Source organism: Symsagittifera roscoffensis, chromosome 5 (assembly GCF_963678635.1).
Source record: "Symsagittifera roscoffensis chromosome 5, txSymRosc1.1, whole genome shotgun sequence".
Taxonomy (NCBI): domain Eukaryota; kingdom Metazoa; phylum Xenacoelomorpha; order Acoela; family Convolutidae; genus Symsagittifera; species Symsagittifera roscoffensis.
The window spans coordinates 57,346,572-57,369,584 of record NC_087066.1 but is presented as its reverse complement, the minus strand read 5'-3'; the positions used below and the strand labels follow the sequence as shown (position 1 = coordinate 57,369,584).

The 23,013-nt window shown below is 35.5% G+C and overlaps 2 protein-coding genes across 2 annotated transcripts in view; both read left to right on the top strand.

The window, feature by feature from the left end:
• LOC134846809 (uncharacterized) overlaps positions 1-8,278 on the top strand; it is a 29,267-nt gene extending 20,989 nt beyond the window's left edge. Inside the window, exons 3-7 of the mRNA XM_063864202.1 lie at positions 4,600-5,119; positions 5,496-5,579; positions 6,088-6,176; positions 7,207-7,380; positions 8,245-8,278. Coding sequence (XP_063720272.1) covers positions 4,600-5,119; positions 5,496-5,579; positions 6,088-6,176; positions 7,207-7,380; positions 8,245-8,278 — 901 coding nt within the window. The remainder of the gene's footprint in view (positions 1-4,599; positions 5,120-5,495; positions 5,580-6,087; positions 6,177-7,206; positions 7,381-8,244) is intronic.
• LOC134846922 (putative leucine-rich repeat-containing protein DDB_G0290503) overlaps positions 1-23,013 on the top strand; it is a 325,348-nt gene that overhangs the window by 139,558 nt on the left and 162,777 nt on the right. The gene's annotated exons all lie outside the window — the stretch shown is intronic.

Below are 23,013 nucleotides of genomic sequence, written 5' to 3'. Positions count from 1 at the left end.
AAAATGATTTTTTTTTCTAAAATTTGAGTTTTTTTTTGTGAAAATCACACCCCCCCCCCACGCTACAATACATTTTGAATGATATGAAAAAGTTCCGTCAAAAATGGCTAGTTAAGAAGGCGAAATTTGTCTGAAGAAAAAAAACACTCCCGAGCACAAATATTCCGTTAGTTTCGTAACGAAAGTCGGAACAGTAAGACTGCTCGTATCAGTGGAAGCTTCAAATATTCCGTGTGCCTTTTAAAGTCAATGGAGCAGTATTAACATGAAAAAAAAATTGAAAAAAAAAAATGTTTTTTTAACTTTTAGATTTTTGTGTGAAAATTTTCCCCCCATACGCCATATAATGTACAAAATGTATATTTCGCTACTAATAACAAATCAGTTATGACAAATAAGCTTCTTTCGACCAATTTGGAATAATTTCTAAGGCGGACTTAATCTCCGCTCACGCACAAATATTTCGTTTCTTTAGACAATAAATTGCAAAGTTTTGCACTCAATTTCATATAAATAAAAAAATCAATGGCGAAAACAAAAGAAGATAAACCAACTATTTTTCAAAATAAGGCATTGAGATAAAAAGCAAACTTTTAGAAATTGGGATGAAACCAAAAATTAAACATTGAAAATGTATTGCAATTCAAAAACGTGTAATAATGAAATTTTTTTATGAATTAGTAAAAAAAAACCTTCATTTTTACAGAAAGGCGAAACGGAACTTTACACAAATTGCAATTTGCAATACAGCACAAAAATAGTATGGCGAAATAATTGACAGCAAACAATGAGAGTAGAAAAAAAATCAAAAAAGCAGCAAAAAACTGTGTCTAGAAAAATTTTCAAAAGTATCACTCACAAGGTGTTCAATAAAACTCATTTTGAGCAAAACCTACAAAAATATAAATGTTATATTAGCATCGGGCAAAACTTACCAAGCAGTAACAAACCCAATTATAGTTAAGCAGACACCCGTTGAGTCGGAAAAATTCGGTAAAACAAAATGAATTTCAGAAAACTTTTTGAACGCTTGCGCCCCCCCCCCCTAAAACACACACGCTCGGAACCAACTTCCTTCATGGATAAAATGACTCAAATTGAGTAAACTATTCCAATAAAAATTAGGTTGAAAGCCTGTAAACTAAATTAAGCAAAAAGGCAAAAACAAAACAAAAAAAAACTAGAAATGATTGAAATCGAGTTAATAAATTTACAGCCAACAAAAAAAACATAGCCAAGAAGTAGTTAGAAAATTGTGAAAGAACTCAGGAAAACCTAAAAAAAATATAAAACTTTGGATTTTTTTAGCATACGAATTTTTACAGAAAAAAATATCACGTTAAAACTCTTAACAATTCAATAGTTGTCTATAATTGGACTTTACTCTCAAATTTATCGCATTTAAACCAAACTGAATCAAAGCTTTTTTTATTCCGCTAAGAAGTTAGAAAAAAAACATTTTGGAAACTAGGAATCAGTTAGGTTTTTGCGACTTTCACTCATTTGCTGTTCAATAATAAAGCTGGCCTTCTTTTTAGACTCATACGAATAAAACACTTATCTGAATTAAGAAATAAAAATCTTAAAACGAACTAAATTGAAAGAAAATAAACGAAAAATTGCGAAAAAATTAAACTTGAAAGAGAACAAATTTATGGATTTTTTCGTGATCAAAAAAACTATCAAGTCCTAACCAATTGGAAAACACTTAGTTCCTTTTTTTACAAATAACAAAACCTTTTATAGATAAACTTCCAAATTTGATTAAATGATCTTGTAATACAAGTTGTAATCCTGAAAAAAACATATGTTTCGATTTGTTAACGATCAGAAAAGTAATAGGTCTTAGTAAAATCTATGATACAAGAAAATCTTCAAACTTTTTTTGTTGTTCCTGTGAACTATGCGGGCTCATAGCTAAAACTGACAATAAGTTTAGCATAAATGTCACAAAAAGCTTTCAAAAAAATAAACATTCGAATACAATTTTGTAGAAACTTATGTCAAAATCAGCTCTGTGGAAAAACGTTTCAAATTTACATGCAAGGGTAGGTCAAGGAATTTCTCGAGGGATGGGTGAGGGAATAGTTTCGAAACAAGTTTGTCGACTTTTTCTAGGTCGACCAAAATTATTTTGGAGATCTTCCAAAACACTTTAAAAACCCTGCATATAATCATCCTAAACTCATTCCTGCCAATATTCGTCTGTAAACAACTCGAGAAACGTTTGAGAAATTGAAAAAATAATCGGAAAAGGAAATTCAATATCAGACGAACCAACTGAATTTTATGTGTGTTGACCACCAAGTGGATTCGTGATAAATTCTTATGACTTCATGAAATAGGGGATATTCTACTCTTAGGTTGTGTCAAAGTTCAATTCGGTAATTCAACTTGTTCGAAGTTTAATAATTTCGACTTAATTGAATTGTCCAATTTACTTTTAAAACAGACTGTGTTTTCTGATCACCGCTTAATTTCATTCCTGTATAAGAAAAACGTAATCCCTGGGTCAATTTATAAAGTGACAAAAAAAGGTCCTGGATACAACAAAAGTGGCTTTAGTGTAGAATGGTTAATAAGAAAAACTCAGCCTAAACCAAAGACTAAGTGATGTGAATCACAATGCAGAAGCAATTCAACAAGTCTTTCAAACGATAATTGAATAATGCACTCCAAAAATTTGCTGAAGAATTGGAAAAAGTTTTCAGAATTTCTGGAGCAGAGCAGAATACCAATCTGAAAAAAAATATAAACATAAACTGGAACGAGAAGTCCGAATAACAAAATCAGAAACGAATTTGTATGTGTGTGTAGGTGAGGTGAGAGAGGGCGGTTCATAAGGGGGAATATCTCAGGTGGTCAGGAGGGGGCGGGTTGTTCAGTGGGGGGGGGAGGCAAAGGTGCGAACGTTGGGATGGGGGAATTTGTAAGGGAGCAAAGGTAAAAACGTTAGGGGGATATAAACGGAATCTTTTTGCAATTTGTGTTTAGGTTTCAAACTGGAGTAGGCCGCACACTCGGCTTGCAAATTTTCCGCATTTTTCATTACAAAAATGCAGAAAATCTTGCAAAATTTTGCGCGACGAGAAATAAAAATAAAGTTGAAAAATTTCCATTTGAATGTGAGTTTCTACTGAATAAATAATCCATTATACCGGATTTCAAACAAATTATAATGCATAAAATTTTGCAAAAAAAAATTGATTTAAATCCATTTTTAGTCCAATTTTGTTGTCTGAGCGTAACATAGGAATCGATTATATTGACAATAATTTAGACCACTAAAATCCATTATAACAGATTTTTTTTCACTTTTCTCAAATGCGAGTAAAGTTCGGATACAATTCAAAGCGCACTTTAATTACGCTGCATTAAGAATTGGGATTAAAATTTGTGCTTTTATCATTTCCACACCGAGTAAAAATATCATTGTTCCGACTTTCGTAACAAAAGTAACGGATTATTTGTGCTCGGACAAGTTTTTTCTTCAGACAAACTTCGACTTTTCAACTAGCCATTTTTTTGAATATTATTCAAAAATTGTTGTTGTTTTGAGCTTATATTTGAAAAAAAAACATTCACCTAAATTCATTTTTTGTAAGTTTATGGGGCAGTCTTCCAATTTGGGACAATTAACGCGCAATATATTTCGCGCTATTAACTTAAGCACAAATTCAATCCGTCTTAGGAATCATTCCAATTTTGATGAAAGAAGCTTACTTGCCATAATTGATTTGTTGCTAGGAGCGAAGTCTATCACTTTGTACTTTATATGGCGTGTGGGGGGATGATTTTTACTAAAATCTCAAATTTAAAATATTTTTTAAAATTTTATTTTATTTAATTTTTTCATGTTATTACTGCTCCATAGATCTTAAAAGGCAATCGGAACATTCAGGGCTTCGCCCTGATACGAGCAGTCTTGTTGTTCCGACTTTCGATGCGAAAGTAACGGAATATTTGTGCTCGGGATGGTTTTTTTTTTCTTCAAACAAATTTCGACTTTTTAACTAGCCATTTTGACGGAATTTTTTTTTATCATTCAAAAGGTATTGTTGTTCTGAGCTTAAATTTGAAAAGATATTTCACCTGTGATTATTTTTCGGAAAGTTATGAGGGTTTAAAGATTGCCATTTTGGCCATTTTGACCAATTTGGGACAATTAACGCGCGATATAATTCGCGCTATTAACGCATAAGCGGAGATTTAATCCGTGTTAGAAATCGTTCCAAATTGGTTGAACGAAGCTTATTTGCCATAATTGATTTGTTACAAGGAACAAAATCTATCCTTCTGTACTTTATATGGCGTGTGGGGTGATAATTTTCATTAAAAAATTCAGATTTTGGAAAAAAAATTTCTTATTTAATTTTTGTATGTTATCACTGCTCCATAAACCTTAAAAGGCAGTCGGAACATTCAGGGCTTCGCCCTGATACGAGCAGTCTTGTTTGGCTTAACTATAAGTTATTCTTGGCGGGGGAAAATTAGCCAATTACATCCGTGATTGGTGATAATATGGTACTTAGAGAAACTATACTGCTAGATGTACAACCGAAACAAATTTAGCGTACCTTAGAACTTAATTTATTTCAGTCGACGACCGGTTGAGAACTACCGCAATAATCGCTCTTCTAACTTGCAGCCTCAAATCTCAGTTAATGCACCCCCAACCAACGCTGTCCCGGTCGCCCCCATGTCCGAACGACGAAACCTGTCCTTCACAGAACTCTGGGTTCCGGACATGTTCTGGAAATCCAACAGCGATACGGAGTGTTCCAGTTTACAAAAACAAACGACTGAAAGATCCCGCAACGGATCTGGAAACTTGGTTTTTTCCAAGCCAACTCTGGGAGGCAGTTCCAATGACTTATGCAGTAACCTCACGTACCCCAGTTTTCTGTCTCACACTCCGGCGGCAAAGGGAGTTAAGCGAGTCCCACGACCGAACACAGAGCCGAGTGCTCGTCGAAAAATAACTCGTAGCGAGACGATTCTCAACATCAACGACACACGCGCATCAGTTAGTGACTCGGGCTGGGCTGAGCGATTCGGGAGCCGTTTGAGCTCATTGGACGGTTGCCGTTCGTCCTCTTATTTCAACATCAACTTGCAGGTCGGTTTCAAAAAAAGCTCATTAGTACTATCACAAATGTAATAATGACTTTTGTCTTGAAACCCTGTTCTGGGATCTTTTTCCTTTTTTGAAGTTCGCACAAGCATCAATTTCATAAACGAGGCGTTTTAGAAAGCTGAGTATTAAGACCAAATATGTTTTTCACGGGTAATTAGTTCGCGTGCCATTTTTTGTAACAATCGGACGATATGAACAAAAAAAAATTACCTGTAAAAACTCCCAGGTCTTTGAGACGACAAAGAAATAGCCCTATTCTAAAAAAATGTTCTGTAATAACGACTTATGCTTATATAAATTTCTTGTTCTAAAATCAATCATGACAGGTATAAAATAAAGCGTTCTGATGATATTTCAGTCGCGTCTGCCGCATCTGCAGAGTGTCCCTCGGGTGCACGCGTTCACCTTCTGCTTCCTCTTGGCCACCTGCTGCATCGCAATGGTTACTTCTCTTTCTCACTCTATGTATAATTAACAGTTATAATCAGGGGCGGATTTAGGATTTTCTCGAGGGGGGATTTTCAAAAATTTTTGGAAAACGTTGACCTTTTTTTTAGGTCGAACAAATTGATTTTCCGAGCTCTTCTAGAGCACTAAAAAGACGCTGTTTTGGCCAATTTTTGGAAAATTTTGACAAAAAAATCGCGTGTTTTTGGCACGCGCTCCCCCTCAAAGTGAGTATACATTGAGTTGTATACTTTATTAGGTTACTCACCGTTTCAAACGCACAAAGTGATGTTTTAATTTTCTATCTAACTGCTAGAAAAAAATTCCAAAATTTTTCGTTTGTTGGCAAAATTTATGTGACAACTTTTGTGTTTCCGAATGCATTTAATTTCCATTTTTTGTTGCTTTTGGGGTTATCAGTACTTATAAGTGTTTGAACAAATCAAACCGCTACTGAGAGCACAAAATCAGCTGCGTAACATCTTCGTTGCTGGTGTGTTTAGGGTTCGGTCAGTTTGTTCACCAAATCTCAATACCTACTGCCCAAATTCTACTTGTTTTACCTGGTGGCCAACATCTTCTACTTCGTCGGGTAATACAAAACTTCTATATTTACTGATTCACAAAACAATTAGGGGAAAATTTAGGGGGAACACCCCCTCCTCTCAGAAATTCGATTCCAGACCACCCAAAGAATTACCGTTTGCTACTACTTTACGCCATCCGTTTTTGGCCAAACGACCATCCACTTTTTCTAAATGCGCCTTTCGCGCCAAAGCATACTTATTTTGACAAGGTGCGCGTAGAAATAGCAAAAAAATGATGAGGTGGCTGAAATCGATTTCAGTCATCTCATCGATATAGCGTAAAAATTTGCTCTTTTGCGAAGATAGACATTGCGAAATAAGAATAAAATACTTGACGTGGAAACTTAGCAAAGAGATTGTCATTTTTCGAAAAGCAAGGGCCCTGGCCGGATTCGAACAACAGACCCCCTTTGTACTATTTTGAGATATTCATTTTTGGTGAGGTACCCTAAAATTTTTCTAAAGGCGCCAATATACATTAGTTTTGAGGGGGGAGTTTTGAAAATTTTGTCTGCTGTGCCAAAACAGGGTCTTTTAGTGCTTTAGGAGACCTCGGAAGTTCATTTTGGTCGACCTAAAAAAAGTCCCCTCTCCCTCGAGAAAATCTTAGATCCGCCACTGCCTCCCTCTACCCTAAATAAGCGAAAGTTGTAAGTACCTGTAACTAGATTTGCTAATAATGTTAACTATTGATTTCTGTAAACAAAATTTTTAACATGAAAAGGTCTAGTACCAATAAGAAATACTATTACTTACCGCAAGAGTAAAAAAACCCGTCTCTCAATTTTAATATATAATGTATTACTTGACGAAGCGTTCATATTTTTGTATCGAGAATGTAAAAAGAACAGAAATTTCCTAAATGGGGTCTGTTATGAATTCATAGGGAGTCGCAAATCCCCTTAAGAAACAATTGAAAAAATGTCAGCATCCTTGATAAGTTCAGTATTTAAATTTGAATTGGTTGTATGATTGTTTTGAAAATTTTTGAACAAATCTCTTAAGTTTCCAAATTCACCCTCAGTGGATCTTCAGGAAGCTGGTTCTAATGTCTCTGCACGAACATCTGCTGCACTGTCTAGAGGACAAAAGATCAATCGCGTTGCTAGTGTACATGCTGCTACTGCTGACCACACCCATGATAGCAGCCAATGACTTGCCACCTGCAGTGGTCGCCATGTCAGTCACCATGGTAGCCAGCAACTTCTGGTTAGTCTGCCATGGATAGGGAAGATGGAGGGGGGGGGGGGTTGGTTGTAAATGATTAAACACGGTTTTCACGCCATTGATTAAATACTCAATGGCGTGAAAACTAGCCGGTCGCTGTTAGTTTTCCTTCATTCAATCCGGTCGCGATTAATTTTCCTTCGGTCGCGGTTAACGTTCCGTTGGTCGCGGACACATTGTCTCGGTCTGCAAAGTCTGGAAATACTAAGTTTTAATCGCGACTGTCTGATCATAAAACCACAACTTCGACCTGGATTAAATAAATTTTGGAATGTCGACGTTTTTTTTGTTCGTCGAAAGTCGAAACATACCCATTTGTAGTCGAGAATGACGAAACATGTCTATGGGGGGTCGAACAAATAAACTTTTATGAAATCTCGGTCGAGACAGTGGAAAACATATCGAACTTTGGTCGAGAAAGTCGAAACATATCTGAACTGGGTCGAACAAAGTCCAACACTTTTCACTTTTTTTGTTGGGTAGAAAAAGTCAAAACATACCAAAATTTGTTCGAGAAAGTCGAAACACCGATTTTTGGTAGAAAATGTCGAAACATAAATCAAGCCCCTCGACTCGGCTTGATATTCCTCCAGTTTTAAACTGCGTTCTGACGTCACTTGCCTCTTGTAAAATTTAGCTCGGTTCAAAACCAATTCCGGACAGTAAACGTCGCCACAGACCTGAAGTGAGCCAAAACTATTTGTCAATTTACAAAAAACAAAGTAATTATGCTCAATGACATGTTTCAGAAAAATTGCTTTCAAAAAATTTGAGTTTTATCCTGTCCTCTTGAATTTGTGGTTCAATTTTTTTATGCTTTACTTAATTTTTATGCTTTTTCTTTAGCCCAACTGGCATTGTAGATATCCGAATAAGTTAAAGTAAATTCCTAAATACCATGAGAGCAGCTACTCATTTATGGATGTGGTAATTAGAGAGGCTATTAGTCGTCTAGTTATTCTGTCCCGTTTTTTGTAGAATTGTTCACCAGAAAGAGTGAGAATTGGTTCGTTTTTGGCCGAAACATTGAAAGGACAAAAGCAAAATATGAGCTCTATCCATAATTGGAAGCATAAATTTCCATAATGATACACAAGGATAGTTGGTGGATCAACTTAACAATTACCCCCCCCCCCCCCTTTTAAGAAAGGTGGGCAATTGTTAAGAAGATTAAAATAACGCATTTTCGACCAATCAGATTGCAGCAAAATTAGAAGTCTCAAAAGGAAGCTCTAGCGCTATTTTACTGCTTTTAATAATAGGGGTGGCAATTCTTAAGTAGGTACCAAAGGGAGGGCAATTGTTAAGTAGATCCTTGCTGGTTACTGTGCAAGGAGCCGAGAATGAGCCGATTACCACTTGCGATTCGAAATTAATTTAACACTTTAATAACTAAGCCGGCTGAATTAAAGTCTGAAACAAAATAACTGTCCGTAAATTTCAACGAAAATGTACACGTTATAGCTCTGCTAAATTTTTAAATATAGAGTTGAAGCGGAATATCGCATCACTTTTGATAGGTTACAGACATAATACGCAAGCTAGTCGACAGAAACTGAGATTGAAGCCACCAATTCATGAAAAAATTATTAAATATAGAAAAAGCTAGACCTACCAAAATCTTAATTAGTTTATCTGGATTTGTCTTAAATGAAGCGTTGAATTAGCATTGAAACCAAATAGACGACACGTTAACTAAGCCGACGCCCGTTGGGCAGAAAACAAAATGTTTCCAAATTACATCAGTTGCTAAATTTTTTGAAACTCTGCACGTTAACATATGCATAAGAAACGTTTTGCGCTCTTCAAACGTTGCAACATGATGCAAAAAAGATTGAAAAGAAAGCCGGAAACATTTCAGCCGAATTACACGAAAAAACTCTTCTTCTACGTAAGCTTCATCATCGAAACAAAAACGAAAAGCCAGAATTTTCTGCTAGACGAGTACCTGCTAGACTATAGTACCTGCTAGACTATACTCGATGCCAATTTCAAATTTGAAACTCTTTTCAGTTTATCGTGCAATATTAAAAGGCATTATAACATAGAGGCGAACACGAGTTTCACATCCCTGTCTGATCATAAAACCACAACTTCGACCTGGAATAAATAAATTTTGAAATGTCGACATTTTTTTGTTCGTCGAAAGTCGAAACATACCCATTTGTAGTCGAGAATGACGAAACATGTCTATGGGGGGTCGAACAAATAAACTTTTAAGAAATCTCGGTCAAGACAGTGGAAAACATATCGAACTTTGGTCGAGAAAGTCGAAACATATCTGAACTGGGTCGAACAAAGTCCAACACTTTTCACTTTTTTTGTTGGATAGAGAAAGTCGAAACATATCAAAATTTGTTCGAGAAAGTCGAAACACCGATTTTTGGTAGAAAAAGTCAAAACATAAATCAAGCCCCTCGACTCGGCTTGATATTCCTCCAGTTTTAAACTGCGTTCTGACGTCACTTGCCTCTTGTAAAATTTAGCTCGGATCAAAACCAATTCCGGACAGTAAACGTCGCCACAGACCTGAAGTGAGCCAAAACTATTTGTCAATTTACAAAAAACAAAGTAATTATGCTCAATGACATGTTTCAGAAAAATTGTTTTCAAAAATATTTGAGTTTTATCCTGTCCTCTTGAATTTGTGGTTCATTTTTTTATGCTTTACTTAATTTTTATGCTTTTTCTCTAGCACAACTGGCATTGTAGATATCCGAATAAGTTAAAGTAAATTCCTAAATACCATGAGAGCAGCTACTCATTTATGGATGTGGTAATTAGAGAGGCTATTAGTCGTCTAGTTATTCTGTCCCGTTTTTTGTAGAATTGTTCACCAGAAAGAGTGAGAATTGGTTCGTTTTTGGCCGAAACATTGAAAGGACAAAAGCAATATATGAGTTCTATCCATAATTGGAAGCATAAATTTCCATAATGATACACAAGGATAGTTGGTGGATCAACTTAACAATTACCCCCCCTTTTTAAGAAAGGGGGCAATTGTTAAGTAGATTAAAATAACGCATTTTCGACCAATCAGATTGCAGCAAAGTTAGAAGTCTCAAAAGGAAGCTCTAGCGCTAATTTACTGCTTTTAATAATAGGAGTGGCAATTCTTAAGTAGGTACCAAAGGGAGGGCAATTGTTAAGTAGATCCTAGCTGGTTACTGTGCAAGGAGCCGAGAATGAGCCGATTACCACTTGCGATTCGAAATTAATTTAGCACTTTAATAACTAAGCCGGCTGAATTAAAGTCTGAAACCAAATAACTGTCCGTAAATTTCAACGAAAATGTACACGTTATAGCTCTGCTAAATTTTTAAATATAGAGTTGAAGCGGAATATCGCATCACTTTTGATAGGTTACAGACATAATACGCAAGCTAGTCGACAGAAACTGAGATTGAAGCCACCAATTCATGAAAAAATTATTAAATACAGAAAAAACTAGACCTACCAAAATCTTAATTAGTTTATCTGGATCAGCTACAACACGGCAAAATGTGGCTCTAAACAAAGAAAAAACAAATGAAAAAAAAAACTGAATAAAACTTTTGCCGGAACCGAACGGCCAACCTGCAGACTACGAGGCACGTCCTCGCATCTGCTCCATGGTCGCCTGACAAAAGACACAAACAAAAAAGACAAAACAGATGCTCTTAAATTTCCATTGCTATGCAGCAGAAATTGCACAAAAAAGCACTTATAATTGCGAGCTGGTCAAGAAACAGTGGATTCCTCGCTAGCTCGCTCGTATAAAAAAATCATTTGACAAACTGAAACCAGGCGAAAAAATTATTTGTTAAAAACAGGAAAAACCTTCAGCCCTTTTTGATTGAACCAAAAATCTCAGATTTGGGAGGGTAGTTTTCGGTCCAAACCCTAAATTTTTTTGAAAAAAATGAATGCAGCCGTTTATGCCGCTGAGTTTCCCACAACACGCTCTCTCCAACGAACCCAAAGTTTTAGATTTGAGATACTTTTTGAGAGAAATCAAAGTTTCAAAAAACGGTCAAAAAACATAAATTTTGTCAAATTTTCCAAAAAACCTAACTTTTTGCCAAAAAATTGGACATAGTTACTTATACAGGAAGCTTCGCACGACCCGTTTTTTATTGAAACCAAAATCCCAGATTTTCAAGGGTAGTTATGAAAAAATTCAAGAAGCTTCAAAAAAACGGTCAAAAAATCAAAATTTTAATCTTCTGAAGGCCATAATTTTTTTCCTGTTAAAATTTAGGGACAGCCGCCAAGGCAAGGACTTGCCACAATTCATTCTCTCTATCGAATCCAAAATCTCAGATTTTGGAGGGTAGTTTTCGAGAAAACTCAAAAAGTTTCAAAAAAACGTTCCAATAATCTTATATTTGACTCTTCCAAAGACCCAAAATTTTTGTGGAAAAAAATTGAGCGCAGCCGCTTATGCAGAGGAGCTTCCCACAACACGCTTTCTCCATCGAACCCATAGTTTCAAATTTGGTATAACACTTTTTGAGAAAAATCAAAGCTTCAAAAACGCGTATGCGAGAGAGTTTTCCACAACAGTTCTTTCAATTGAAACCAAAAACTCAGATTTGTGAGGGCAGTTTTCTCATCTAAAAAATTGGGTCTAATTTTTCCCGGCAGAATTTTTTGAAGACTGTAGATAGTGAGGTATGGTGAAAAAAGACTTAAAAAAGTATGCAGGCACACTGGGGAGTGGGCTGTGTTCCCATTGGTAACACTGATTGAAAACTGATTGAAGACATTGGTACCACTCCCCAACCTTAGGGATTAGACCCTCACATCATGGGGTCCCCCTTTGATTTTATTTTATGCGATTCATTTTCGGTCCATCCACCCTGAGTTTTTTTCTGAAGAAGCCTTCGACGCCAATATAAACTAATTTTGTAGGGAGCGCGCTCCAAAAAACACAATTTTTTTCGGTCAAAATTATCCAAAAAAGTGGCCTGTCAAATTTATCCAAAACGTTTTTTTGGCCTGTTTTTTCACAAATATTTTATGTAAAAGTAAGGTCTTTAGAATGTTCTGGGAGTACTCGGAAAATAAATTTCGAAAATCTACCCCTCTCTCGAGAAAATCCTAAATCATCCCATGCGCATAATACCTGTTTTTATTATATACAAAATTGAAATAATGCAACAAGCTGAACCTCCAAAAAAACGTTCTGCCGGAAATACGCGGGAAAAAATAAGCTCACAATCGAGTCTAAAACGCCAAAAACTTTCTTTTTGCAAAAAAAAAGAACAGATTCGAGTCGGACTCGATCGTAAGAACTTTGCGATCTCAATTATGCGTATCACCGCTGAACTAAATGAGTAAAATTCCCAAATTTGATTTTGAAAGCATTAGAAGTACGTGCAGCATTTTCACGCGCAAAATCTGCGAACAGTTCTTAACGGGGAAAAAAGTCTGGTATATTGTTGAATTACACTTGCTTATCACAAGGGTATAGAGAACTAAAAAACGTTCCGCCTTCAGAAAATGCGGCCAATATACATACAAATCAGCCACAAACCGAATCGGCCAAATTTAAATTTTCAGTTAAATAAAGTTTCAATTTGAAATAGTTGAACAATTTTTTATGCTAAGTGACAATTTATAGAGCTGAAACGTATGTACAATAAAAAACCAATATTTATCAATCGACATAGTAGAATTTTTCTGAAGCTTTTAACCGGATTTTTTTCCGAAACAAAAATAAACACATCTGAACCCAAGATTCTTTATCTCCAATTTGAGCCTACAAATGACAACAAAATACTAAACATTCATAAACTTTACCATGCATTTATAGTTAAGCACGTAAAAAATATTACCAGCTGTTTGAAGTTTCAATTGACTTCTGTGTGTCATGGTCCATCAAATTGTTCAAACAGAATTCCTACCATCTAAACTTGAAATAAGTATTGCTCCATATAATAATCTCATCAAGAAAAAGACGCTTTGATTCTTTTCACTAAACAAATTTCGACTTTTTAATTGGAAAAATAAAATGGATTTTCACCACGCCATCTGAAACATTGATTCCTTTAGCTCGAAAACAAAAAAGTATTTCACAGATAAGATTTTTGATGCGCGCGAACTTTTCTGTTTGATGATACTGCTCGTTGTTTTCTCCAAGCAAAATTTGACTGTTTAGCTGGTGATATAAAACGAAATTTTTCAATTATTATTCAAAAAGTTTTGATGTCCTGAGTTCAAATTGAATTTTTAATCTCAATTTTTTGTTGTCAAGTTATGAAACAATCGGCCTGCCTCAGATATCAATCCAGATCAAATTAAGCTAATTGCTTCAATTTTTCTACCCAGCGGCAAAACCTGTCATCACTTGCAATACCACATAAGCATAGCATTGTAAGCTACTATACAGCAAGAATCAAAGAACAAAAATTTCAAAATTTTGTCATGAAAAATTTAGAGGAAAACACGTCAAACAAACAATCGCCGGCGTTACAAAAAATCCTCAGAAATAATTACTGATAAAAATCTATTTAATCCTTAAAAAGACACAAATCAAATCAGTAAACAGATACAACATAAGCCGAAACAATATAGGCAAATACAAATAAGCTTGAAACCAATAAAAATACATTACAAAAAATCAGATCCAATAAGCTTTTTAAATTACAGGACCAAAATTAAAGCAACTTCAATTACAATGAAGCTATCTAACAACACAAAAAATCAATGACGTGGCGACAATGCTGACAAAACACAAGCTGACAGAATTGGACGTCAGTTTTTTGAAAAAGAAAACAGTCATTATCTCTAGACTAAGTGAGCCGGAAAAGCTAAAATATGTGAGAAATAAATGATTCAACTGATTTTGTTAAGCAAGTTGTTAGCCCAAAAAATTATCTTCCGATTTGATAACGCTTGCTAATCGCAAGCATAATTCTTTGGCGTGAAAACTCGTCATCAAATTAGCTCATATCTGTGCACTGCGTGCTGCGAAAATAATTAAAAAAAGCATTTTTTATTAACAAAAGCTATATCAAACAGGCTGAGGTTCAGCGGCACATTCGGGGATATGCACTGACAGGGGTGGATCTAGAATTTTCTAGAGGGGAGGGATTTTCAAAAATTTTCGAAATTTTGTCGACTTTTTTTAGGTAGACCAAATTGGTTTTCCGAGCTCTCCAAACACTAAAAAGTCCATGTTATGGCCAAAGTTTCTACGCCACAGGCAAAATTTTGAAAAAACAGGCCAAAAAGGCGTTTTTGGGCACTTTTTATGAAAATGTTTAACGAAAAATTGCGCTTTTCGGCGCGCGCCGAAGTTTATATTGGCTCTCAAGGCGCCTTTAGAAAAAATTTTGGGTCCGTCAGCCAAAATTGAATATCTCAAAATATTTCAAAGGGGGGACCCTTTGCGTCGGTAGGGGGTCGAATCCTTGAGGGGAGGCGTCCGCCAACCTGCCCCCCCCCCCCCTAAATCCGTCCCTGTGCCCTGATACGAGCATATCCTGATACAAGCAGTTCTGTTACCCTAACCTTCTACGTGATTTTTCTCTTATTATCAATCAAGTATTCAAGCCTTCGACATTTTGTTCTTTTTTCAGCTAAAGGTGCCGGAATAATCACTCAGCTTTCCGTTTTTTAAATAATTCGAACCCTCGTAAAAATAACGTTCTTAGAGCCGATTTATAAACTGAGCAGTAAGATTGGACTGAACCCGTAAGGAAATATCTAATAGCTCCTCTGAGACCTAAAAAGAATTATAAATACTGAAAACTTGTACCTTTTGAGAAAATTTAAAATGGAAATGTAGGAATTAGTGGAGCCAACTGACACTTTTCCATCAATTTATGGCCCCACGTACTCCAGGAAAATCTTGACTTGATACTTTTATGATGTTTATCTAAGAAATTTGGCGCCGTCTGGATGAAACCCTTTTCACCTCACATAAAAACACATTTTCAAAATTGCGTCACGAAAAGATATTTGGGAATAATAATGCTCCCTTCCAGTCTAAATGCTTAAAATGCTTAACTGCTTGAATCATTGACTAGCGACACCTCAAATTTGCAACTCACGAAAGCTTCTTGAATTCTTAAATTTTAGAAGAGCTTGAAGTAGGAAAATCACTGTTTAGATTGCTTGAGCATTTAAGGCTATAGGGTATATCAAGTAGTAGATTAGCCGATTACTAGCACATAATCTTCCGAATAGTTCTTGGTTCAAACAGAATAATTTTTCATATGATTTTTTTTTTAAATTTGCACAAATATTGTTTTGATGGGGTACTTAAGCCTCATGAAAGATACCTAAGAAAATTTAAGTCTCTTTGCATGCTTAGATAGACATTGATGATTATGGTGACTGCATATATCCTTCCTTGTTGAGGATACGCGATATACAATCTAAGCAGCGGAAGCTTCAAAACCCTTCGTTCTCGACAGCAAAAACTTTTGGATATAGCTTCAACATGATTTATCACTCAAGCCTATACAAGGTTTCTTTGAAGTTGCTAACAGCTAGGAAAACCTTCAAGGAAAAATATCTGTATCCGAAATTAACCAAACCATGCAAACAGATGCAAAACCAAACGAATCTAATTTTAAAAACAAGTCAACAATTTTCCGCCTAGATCGGAAATTCCTTCTTATCGGACAAAATCATTATCACTCTATTACTTTTCATGACTTCAGTCAACACCTTTAGTTTCTATTTTTCGTTCAATTAAATTACTAACTTTTTTCCGTGTTCTTTTTTTAAATTTGAGAACTTGAATATTACGCCGTAGGCAACATTTTCGAAATATCATTTACTTTTTATCGCAGTGGTTTTAAAACTAACTAATAACAGTGTGAGCTTCAATAAAAAATTGAATGTGATTTCGGCAAACGGGTCATTTTCGGATTCGCAATGAAAAAAAAGAGACCGAATTGACTAATCCTACCCATGCTTTTAAAAAAATCCTTGCGAGAGCTTTTAAAACTTGGGAACAATTGTATCACTATTTGGTACTTACGCTTGGTTTATAGTACTTAGTTTATAGGGAAATCGTAACAAAAGACAATTCGCATCAAAAGACAATTCGCAAAACTTAAGGGAAACCACAACTCGTATGAAATCCTGCCCTCTGTTGGCAAGCTCGAAACACGTTAGCGCGACTGCGGCGGTAAGAATACTGCGAGTTGTATTTTATGGAGAGTTGTGGCATTATGAGTTAATTGAGTTTCATTAACTGCACTTGTTCCTTGTGTATAAACTTCATGTCAACAAGATAAGTATTTTGCGTTGAACGTACAGATCAGTTTAAAATCCCTCAGAACTAAAACTCAGCTAAATGTATGACGCGGCGAAGGAGGCAGTCACGTTCATTAATTTTTGGTGATCAACCGTAGCAATCCCGCATAAAAAATTTTATAAACAATTTTATTTGTGTGTTTGTATGCTTTTTGAGACTTATATACAGAATTATTTTTTACTTAATTTTTTTAAGACTTAATACATGCTTGGGGAGGGCAATCTACGGTAGGTCACTGCATCGTTTACCCCATGTTCGCACAGATCGATTTTCAGATTTGATTGAATAAAGACGAATGTTGCACGCGAATTGAGCTCGATTTCGAAAATGAAAAGGAAACTTACTGAAAACGCCAAAAACCATATCAAAAACTTTCTACCGGTACAAGCTTTGCCAGAAACAAGACTCAGCCGACCAACAAAACTTCTTTTACCGTTGCATTTTCTTAGAAATTATCAAATGAACTATTTGCTTCAAAATTTACCGAAAAAGTGGTTGCATCTTTGTTTCATAGTCCTAAATCCGATATTTCAATTATTAACACGTACAGATTTTTAGCTCATTACGAAGCTTATATAACTGACCCAACTGATCTCGCGTAGTTTTTTAAGCTTAAAAAGCTCCTAACACTAGACGGGAAATGAAAAATGATACTAGGCTAATATTTTAAATTTTTTTTTGAAATTAGTATTTTTTCACCAGTAATTTTAAGCTTAACTTAGTCATGAAACAAAACATCATTATAAATTTTTGGAGTGAGCCATTACGAGGCCAAACTGTGCATTTTGTGAATTGTAAGTGGATTCTGCAACAAGGACGCTCTCTTTGTTTTTCTTTTGTTCTTTCGTTTTCTTTGATCGTTACGAACACAGTTTTAACATGTTTAAAGACTGGTATCTGGTTTGTAAAAACCTAAACATACCAAATTTTGCAGTCTTATCCAGTGCAGAGTTTGGCCTCGTCTTGGTCGTGTTTTGAAAATAATTGTTTCAACACATATTGGCCATTCTTTTGAAGCTCTCTACATTTTTGGATAAATTCAATCCAATTAGGTCTTAATCTGGAGAGCTGAACCAATAGACATTTTTTATTCTACCTAATAAAAAATACACCACTTCTAAAATCAAAACTCAAGTTCCGTCTTCGGGTAAAAAAAATACCCAAAAGACGGTTAAAACGTAGCCAACAAGGCAACCGATTCATCATAACACTTTTTTTTCTCAGACTTTGAGATTGGAATTAAACTTTCTCCCCGAAAACGACTGATAATTTTTTTAAATGTCTAAATAACACGTTCATGCGATTGTCTCGATTTGCATAAGATCACTTAGAAAAAAAACACGCTAATCAGGACAGCTGCCAGAGTTGAATAAGTATCGCAATAAAACTTAGGTATAATTAAAACAAACTTGAGCAGCACCAGTTGCGCCGAAAAACATTAAACGAAAACCAAGAAAATAGTCAACAGACAACTGCAAAAGTGTCGAGAGCGCAAAGAAACAAAAAATTTGAACAAACAAAAAAAAGATATGGCCTTAAATTTCGAGCAAATCAAAACTGACATTTTTCCGATAAAATCAATCTAATTTGAGAAAACCTGATAACTAATAAAAGTTTTTTTCCGCTGGGAAAACTAAAAACTTATACTCCCTTTTCAAAACTAGAAATCGAACACGTTTTTCGCACTATACCAGCTTTCATAATTTGAGAGTGCATTTTGCATACCTTCTGGCAAATTATTTGAATTAAACTCAAAAACTCAGATATACCTTAGAGCATTCATATGTGCATTTATAAGTATGAAAGCACTTCTATTGTAATTGAGCATTTTAAGACTTTTCCTCAATAAAAATCTAAAAAAAACTAAATTACCCTATCAAATTTAGAAACCGAACACGTTTTTTCGCGCCATTTCAGCTTTCATAATTGGAGAGTGCATTTTGCCTACCTTCTAGCGAATGAAGTTGAATTGAACTCAAAAATGCAGATATACCTGAGGGCATTCAAATGTGCATTTATAATTATGAATGCACTTTTTTTGTTATTGAGCATTTTAAAACTTCCTAAAAAAAACGAAAGCCAAAATCATTACGACCTATAGCGCCTGAACTACGGTCATCGACTCTTAAAAAAACAAAAAATCAACAAAAAAAAATAAGAATCGAGGACACCGATAAAATATAACTTGGAAATTTTTCGCCTAAAAGCAAAAAAATCATAATAACGCAAAGACTGAAAAACCAAATTAGAGTTGGTTAAATCACAACCAACATAAAGATCAAACTTCGACTAGAAAGGATATTCAAAATGCAGAGATGGTCGAAATATACCTGCTTTTGACGTATCCCACAGCTGATGAATGATTCAAGGGATTAAGCAAGATGTTAACCTGGACAAACTCCATTTTCAGATTTGATAACGCTTAGAAATTGCAAGCAATGGACCAAAATGTTGTTTCATTCTACTGGGAAAACTGAAAATTACAATTCGAAAAAAAACTAAATCGAGCATCATTTGCGCTACTTTCACATGATTATTGAAAAATCCAGTTCAACCACAAAAATGATCAGAAGCTATCTTATAAACTCAACAAAAAGATTCTGACGCACGAGCAAAGGAAGACTCCAAAGATTTGAGGGCAGCTTAAAATTTATATACCCAGCGCGAAGCACATCAAACATGACAAACTAGCCGGCAAAAAAATAGATGGAAGCCATCAATTTGGACAACTTATTCGAAAAATGTCAAAAATCAGATCTAGCAAATCTTCAAAATTTAACTCGAAGAAAATTATTTTGAGGGAAAATATGTCGAGGAAGAAATTTATCCGCAGTAGATTAATATTGAAACAAAACACGCCCATTGAGCCGTCAAAAATCATAATACCGTTGACGCGTCATAATAAAATTTAGGCTACCGAAAAACTCGAACGTCGAAGTTAACAAATTCTACATACCCGCCCCCATAATAATGAGGAACTAAAACAAATTGGAGATTAAAAAATTTTGAAGAACGAAATAAATTATGTCAGTTATGTTTAAAACCAACTGAAACACAAAGTTATACTCAGAGACGAAGCTGAATTTTGAAAATACCAGCGAGAAAACGGCAAAAAAGTGAATTAAGGAAAGCCTTCAAAATATAACATAAACCTTGGAAAATAAAACTTTTGCTATGTGCCGGAATCCTACCCATTGCTTGGCATCCTCACATCTGCTCAATCGTATCGTAAAAAATGTGCAAACTCTAGCCACCAATAAAGCCAGCAGAACAGATGCCTTTAAATTGACAATGCTATGCAACAAAGGTGCTACAGAAAGAGCCGTTTCATTTAGGTGTTGCGTTTAAAAACGTCAATTCGTACAATAAATTGAGAAATCAAAACGCATACATGCTCAACAGACTGGCAACTAGGTACACTTTGCCTACGCGTGAAAAAAATGAGGCTCGAGCTTCGAAAGTTTCGGCTATCAATTTTAACCTCATACATCAGTTGTTGATTTCGGAATTTTGATTGGACGAAGGAGGGGAAGTTGTTGAAAAAATGCGAACTGCTCTTTCGAATATAATTTTGACCTTTTTAGGCCACATCTCCCAAATTTGCCACAGAAGATAACAAACAGCGTTCTAACAAAACTATCCGGTACCGAAATTTGCATTTTCCTCCGCAAAACGTACAAAACTTTTTTATGTATTAAAATACGTAGAATAGTTTTTTGTCATTTTTTGAAAGGGGAGAAATAGGGGTCGATTCATTGCTACTTAGTTTCGAAAAAAAAATCATTTTAGGCAGGCTTTTGCACTTACAGTAAGACTTCTGACTTTTAACTAGATCAAAGCAATCACTATTCTGTAAACTAAAATGCATAGCCAGGGAAGAACTCGTAGCTTTCATCAATTCATAGCTGTAAATTAGTCAAAAAGCATAAAGTTTCGAAACCATTCCTTCGACAATGGGCTAGCTTATAAAATTGATGATTGCCTCTCGGGTCACGACTGGAAGGGCTGGAAAACGGCTTAAACTTGGTGAATCACTGAGCCTCGTACAAAATTTTGTAGTTTCTGTTTTTGCGTGAGAAAACAAACAAAAACAACCGAATTCAAAATTTCTTCTCAACTTCTGTGGTCGATAAAAGTTTACAAGACAACATATTCTATTACAAATTGATATATTGTTTCAGCATGGATGACCAGTAGAAAATATTTGAAACATTTTATAAGATCAACTTAGATGGAAATAAACTTTCGGATTTCTTTAACTATATGCCCCCCTCGGGTACCTATATCCTCACCCCATAAAGAAATATATAACGGTTAGCCATATCAGAATTTTACACCTAGTAACGAATATCCCCCTTTTGCAAAGGGGGTGTATAGTTAAAGAGATCCAAACTTTCTAAGTTAGCCAGGAAAGTCTGTTCATTTTATTTGACAACGGAGGGAAGACTAAAAGTCTCTTGAATCTGTTGATACAAACTTTGCAAGTCTTTCAGCCGCACACTTTCTCCGTCTGTTTGCAGCAAGGGAACAATAACTGTTTTAAGTGCATCTTTCGAATGTGAAGTTGTACCTCTGTCACTTTTGTCATCGGAAGCTAATTCGCAATTCGTGTTCTTGCTTTGAAGCAGTTTGCACTTAACAATTAGTAAAAAATCGACTCTCCATAAATTAGGAATATGTTCTACAATTACCGCGTCTTCAATTGTTTCAATTGGAATAAACGTCTGCTTGTTTTGTATTCCCAAGTTAGGAAAAATGCAAATATCATCTTTTACATTTTCCCAAGCTTGATTGCCACCAGAAAACCAAAAATGTGCAATGATGAGAGCAAAAACAACTGATACACCTAAAAGGAAGTTATAATTTGAAGACACAAAGAAACAGTCGCCAAAAGACAAATACTCCCAATTTAGCTTCTCAAATCCTCGAAATTCAAGCATTTTCATGTAGGCATCAAATGACAATTCTGAGAAGTAATTTAATACATTATTTAGACTGCTTTTGTTGTTTAGGTACTGCTACATGTGTTGCGAGGAACTGCGTAATAGCGTTTGGCTGTGCGTTTTCAAACTGTTCATCAGGAGAGCACGTCAATCATGCGTCTGAAAAAGACTAAAATGTCATGTTCTCCAAAGAAAACAATTCATCAGAACTTTAAAAATCGCGTTCATCAAGTACGCAGGCAATTCTCAATACCCCAAATATAGAACAAATTTGAACAAAATGTACTTTTTATTATTCTGTTTATCATTATTACACAGAGCTGAATTGAAATTCACCATTTTCACTTAAACCGAAACATTTCGAATATGCTTGAAAAAAAAACGTTTTTTAAAGGCTGAAAAACTAATTTCGACGAGCTATGATGTATATGGTTCCAACCCTCGAACTAAATTAAAAATGAATATAATTTCCGTGATCAAAATAACAAAGTTATGATCAAAATAACTTTGACTTAAATAGCTGTGATGACTTAGACGTCCGAGATTGGTCGCCGATATCGGTCCACGTCAATTTTCGCATACAACGTATTTGCTTCGATAAACTCTTTGTTTGAATTTCATTTTTTTTGGTGGTGGGACGCATCTGTTTCCCCGGTTTATTTCACCGTTAGAGATTTTTGCGTGGTTTTTAAACGTGTTTTCGGTTCTGACTAGACTGGTGCAGTCGAGGGATTTTCTACCTGGTTTCCTCGTCTTTTCTCCCATTCTAGTATATAATGCAATAGATTGTGGATTTTTCCCTTCAGGCTTTAAAATTGATCTAGTTCTTAGTTGTAGCTCTATTTGGCTTTTTTCCAGCTTCCGACCCCCCTCGTAAACTTCAAAATAAAGCTGTTCAAAAATTGCTCACACGGCATTTTGCATGTTAAAAATGTTGTGACAATTTTTTCACCTGTTCACGCTGACACGTTTTAATGCAGTTTAAAACATGAAAAATCATTTTAAAGCTTATCAAACGGGGTCAAACCCGTGCCCGAAAATGCCTCGCGCGTTCAACGGGGTTCCGCACATCAGTTCTTGCGTCCGTCCAACTCCATAGCATCCTGATTTCATTTAATGTTTCATGTCCAAATGAGGCTTTCTCTTCCTTTGAGACAACGTTATTATCTTGGAACATGAACATTACCTCTTTTACTGCTTGACTGCCTCTCTCTGGCTCTGATACAGAGCCCAGGATGATATTGGCGTCTGCAAAAATTGACAAAGAAGTGAGTTATGTTGGCGTCTGAGTTGTATTTACCAGACTGCGTACTGCTTGGGAGTTTAATCCCAGCTAAGCACTTCTATTGAATGCCTACTGTTTGCTGTGCTAGTTCCCGTTGTTGTTTCGGCGTTTTCTCTGCTCATTCGGTTACT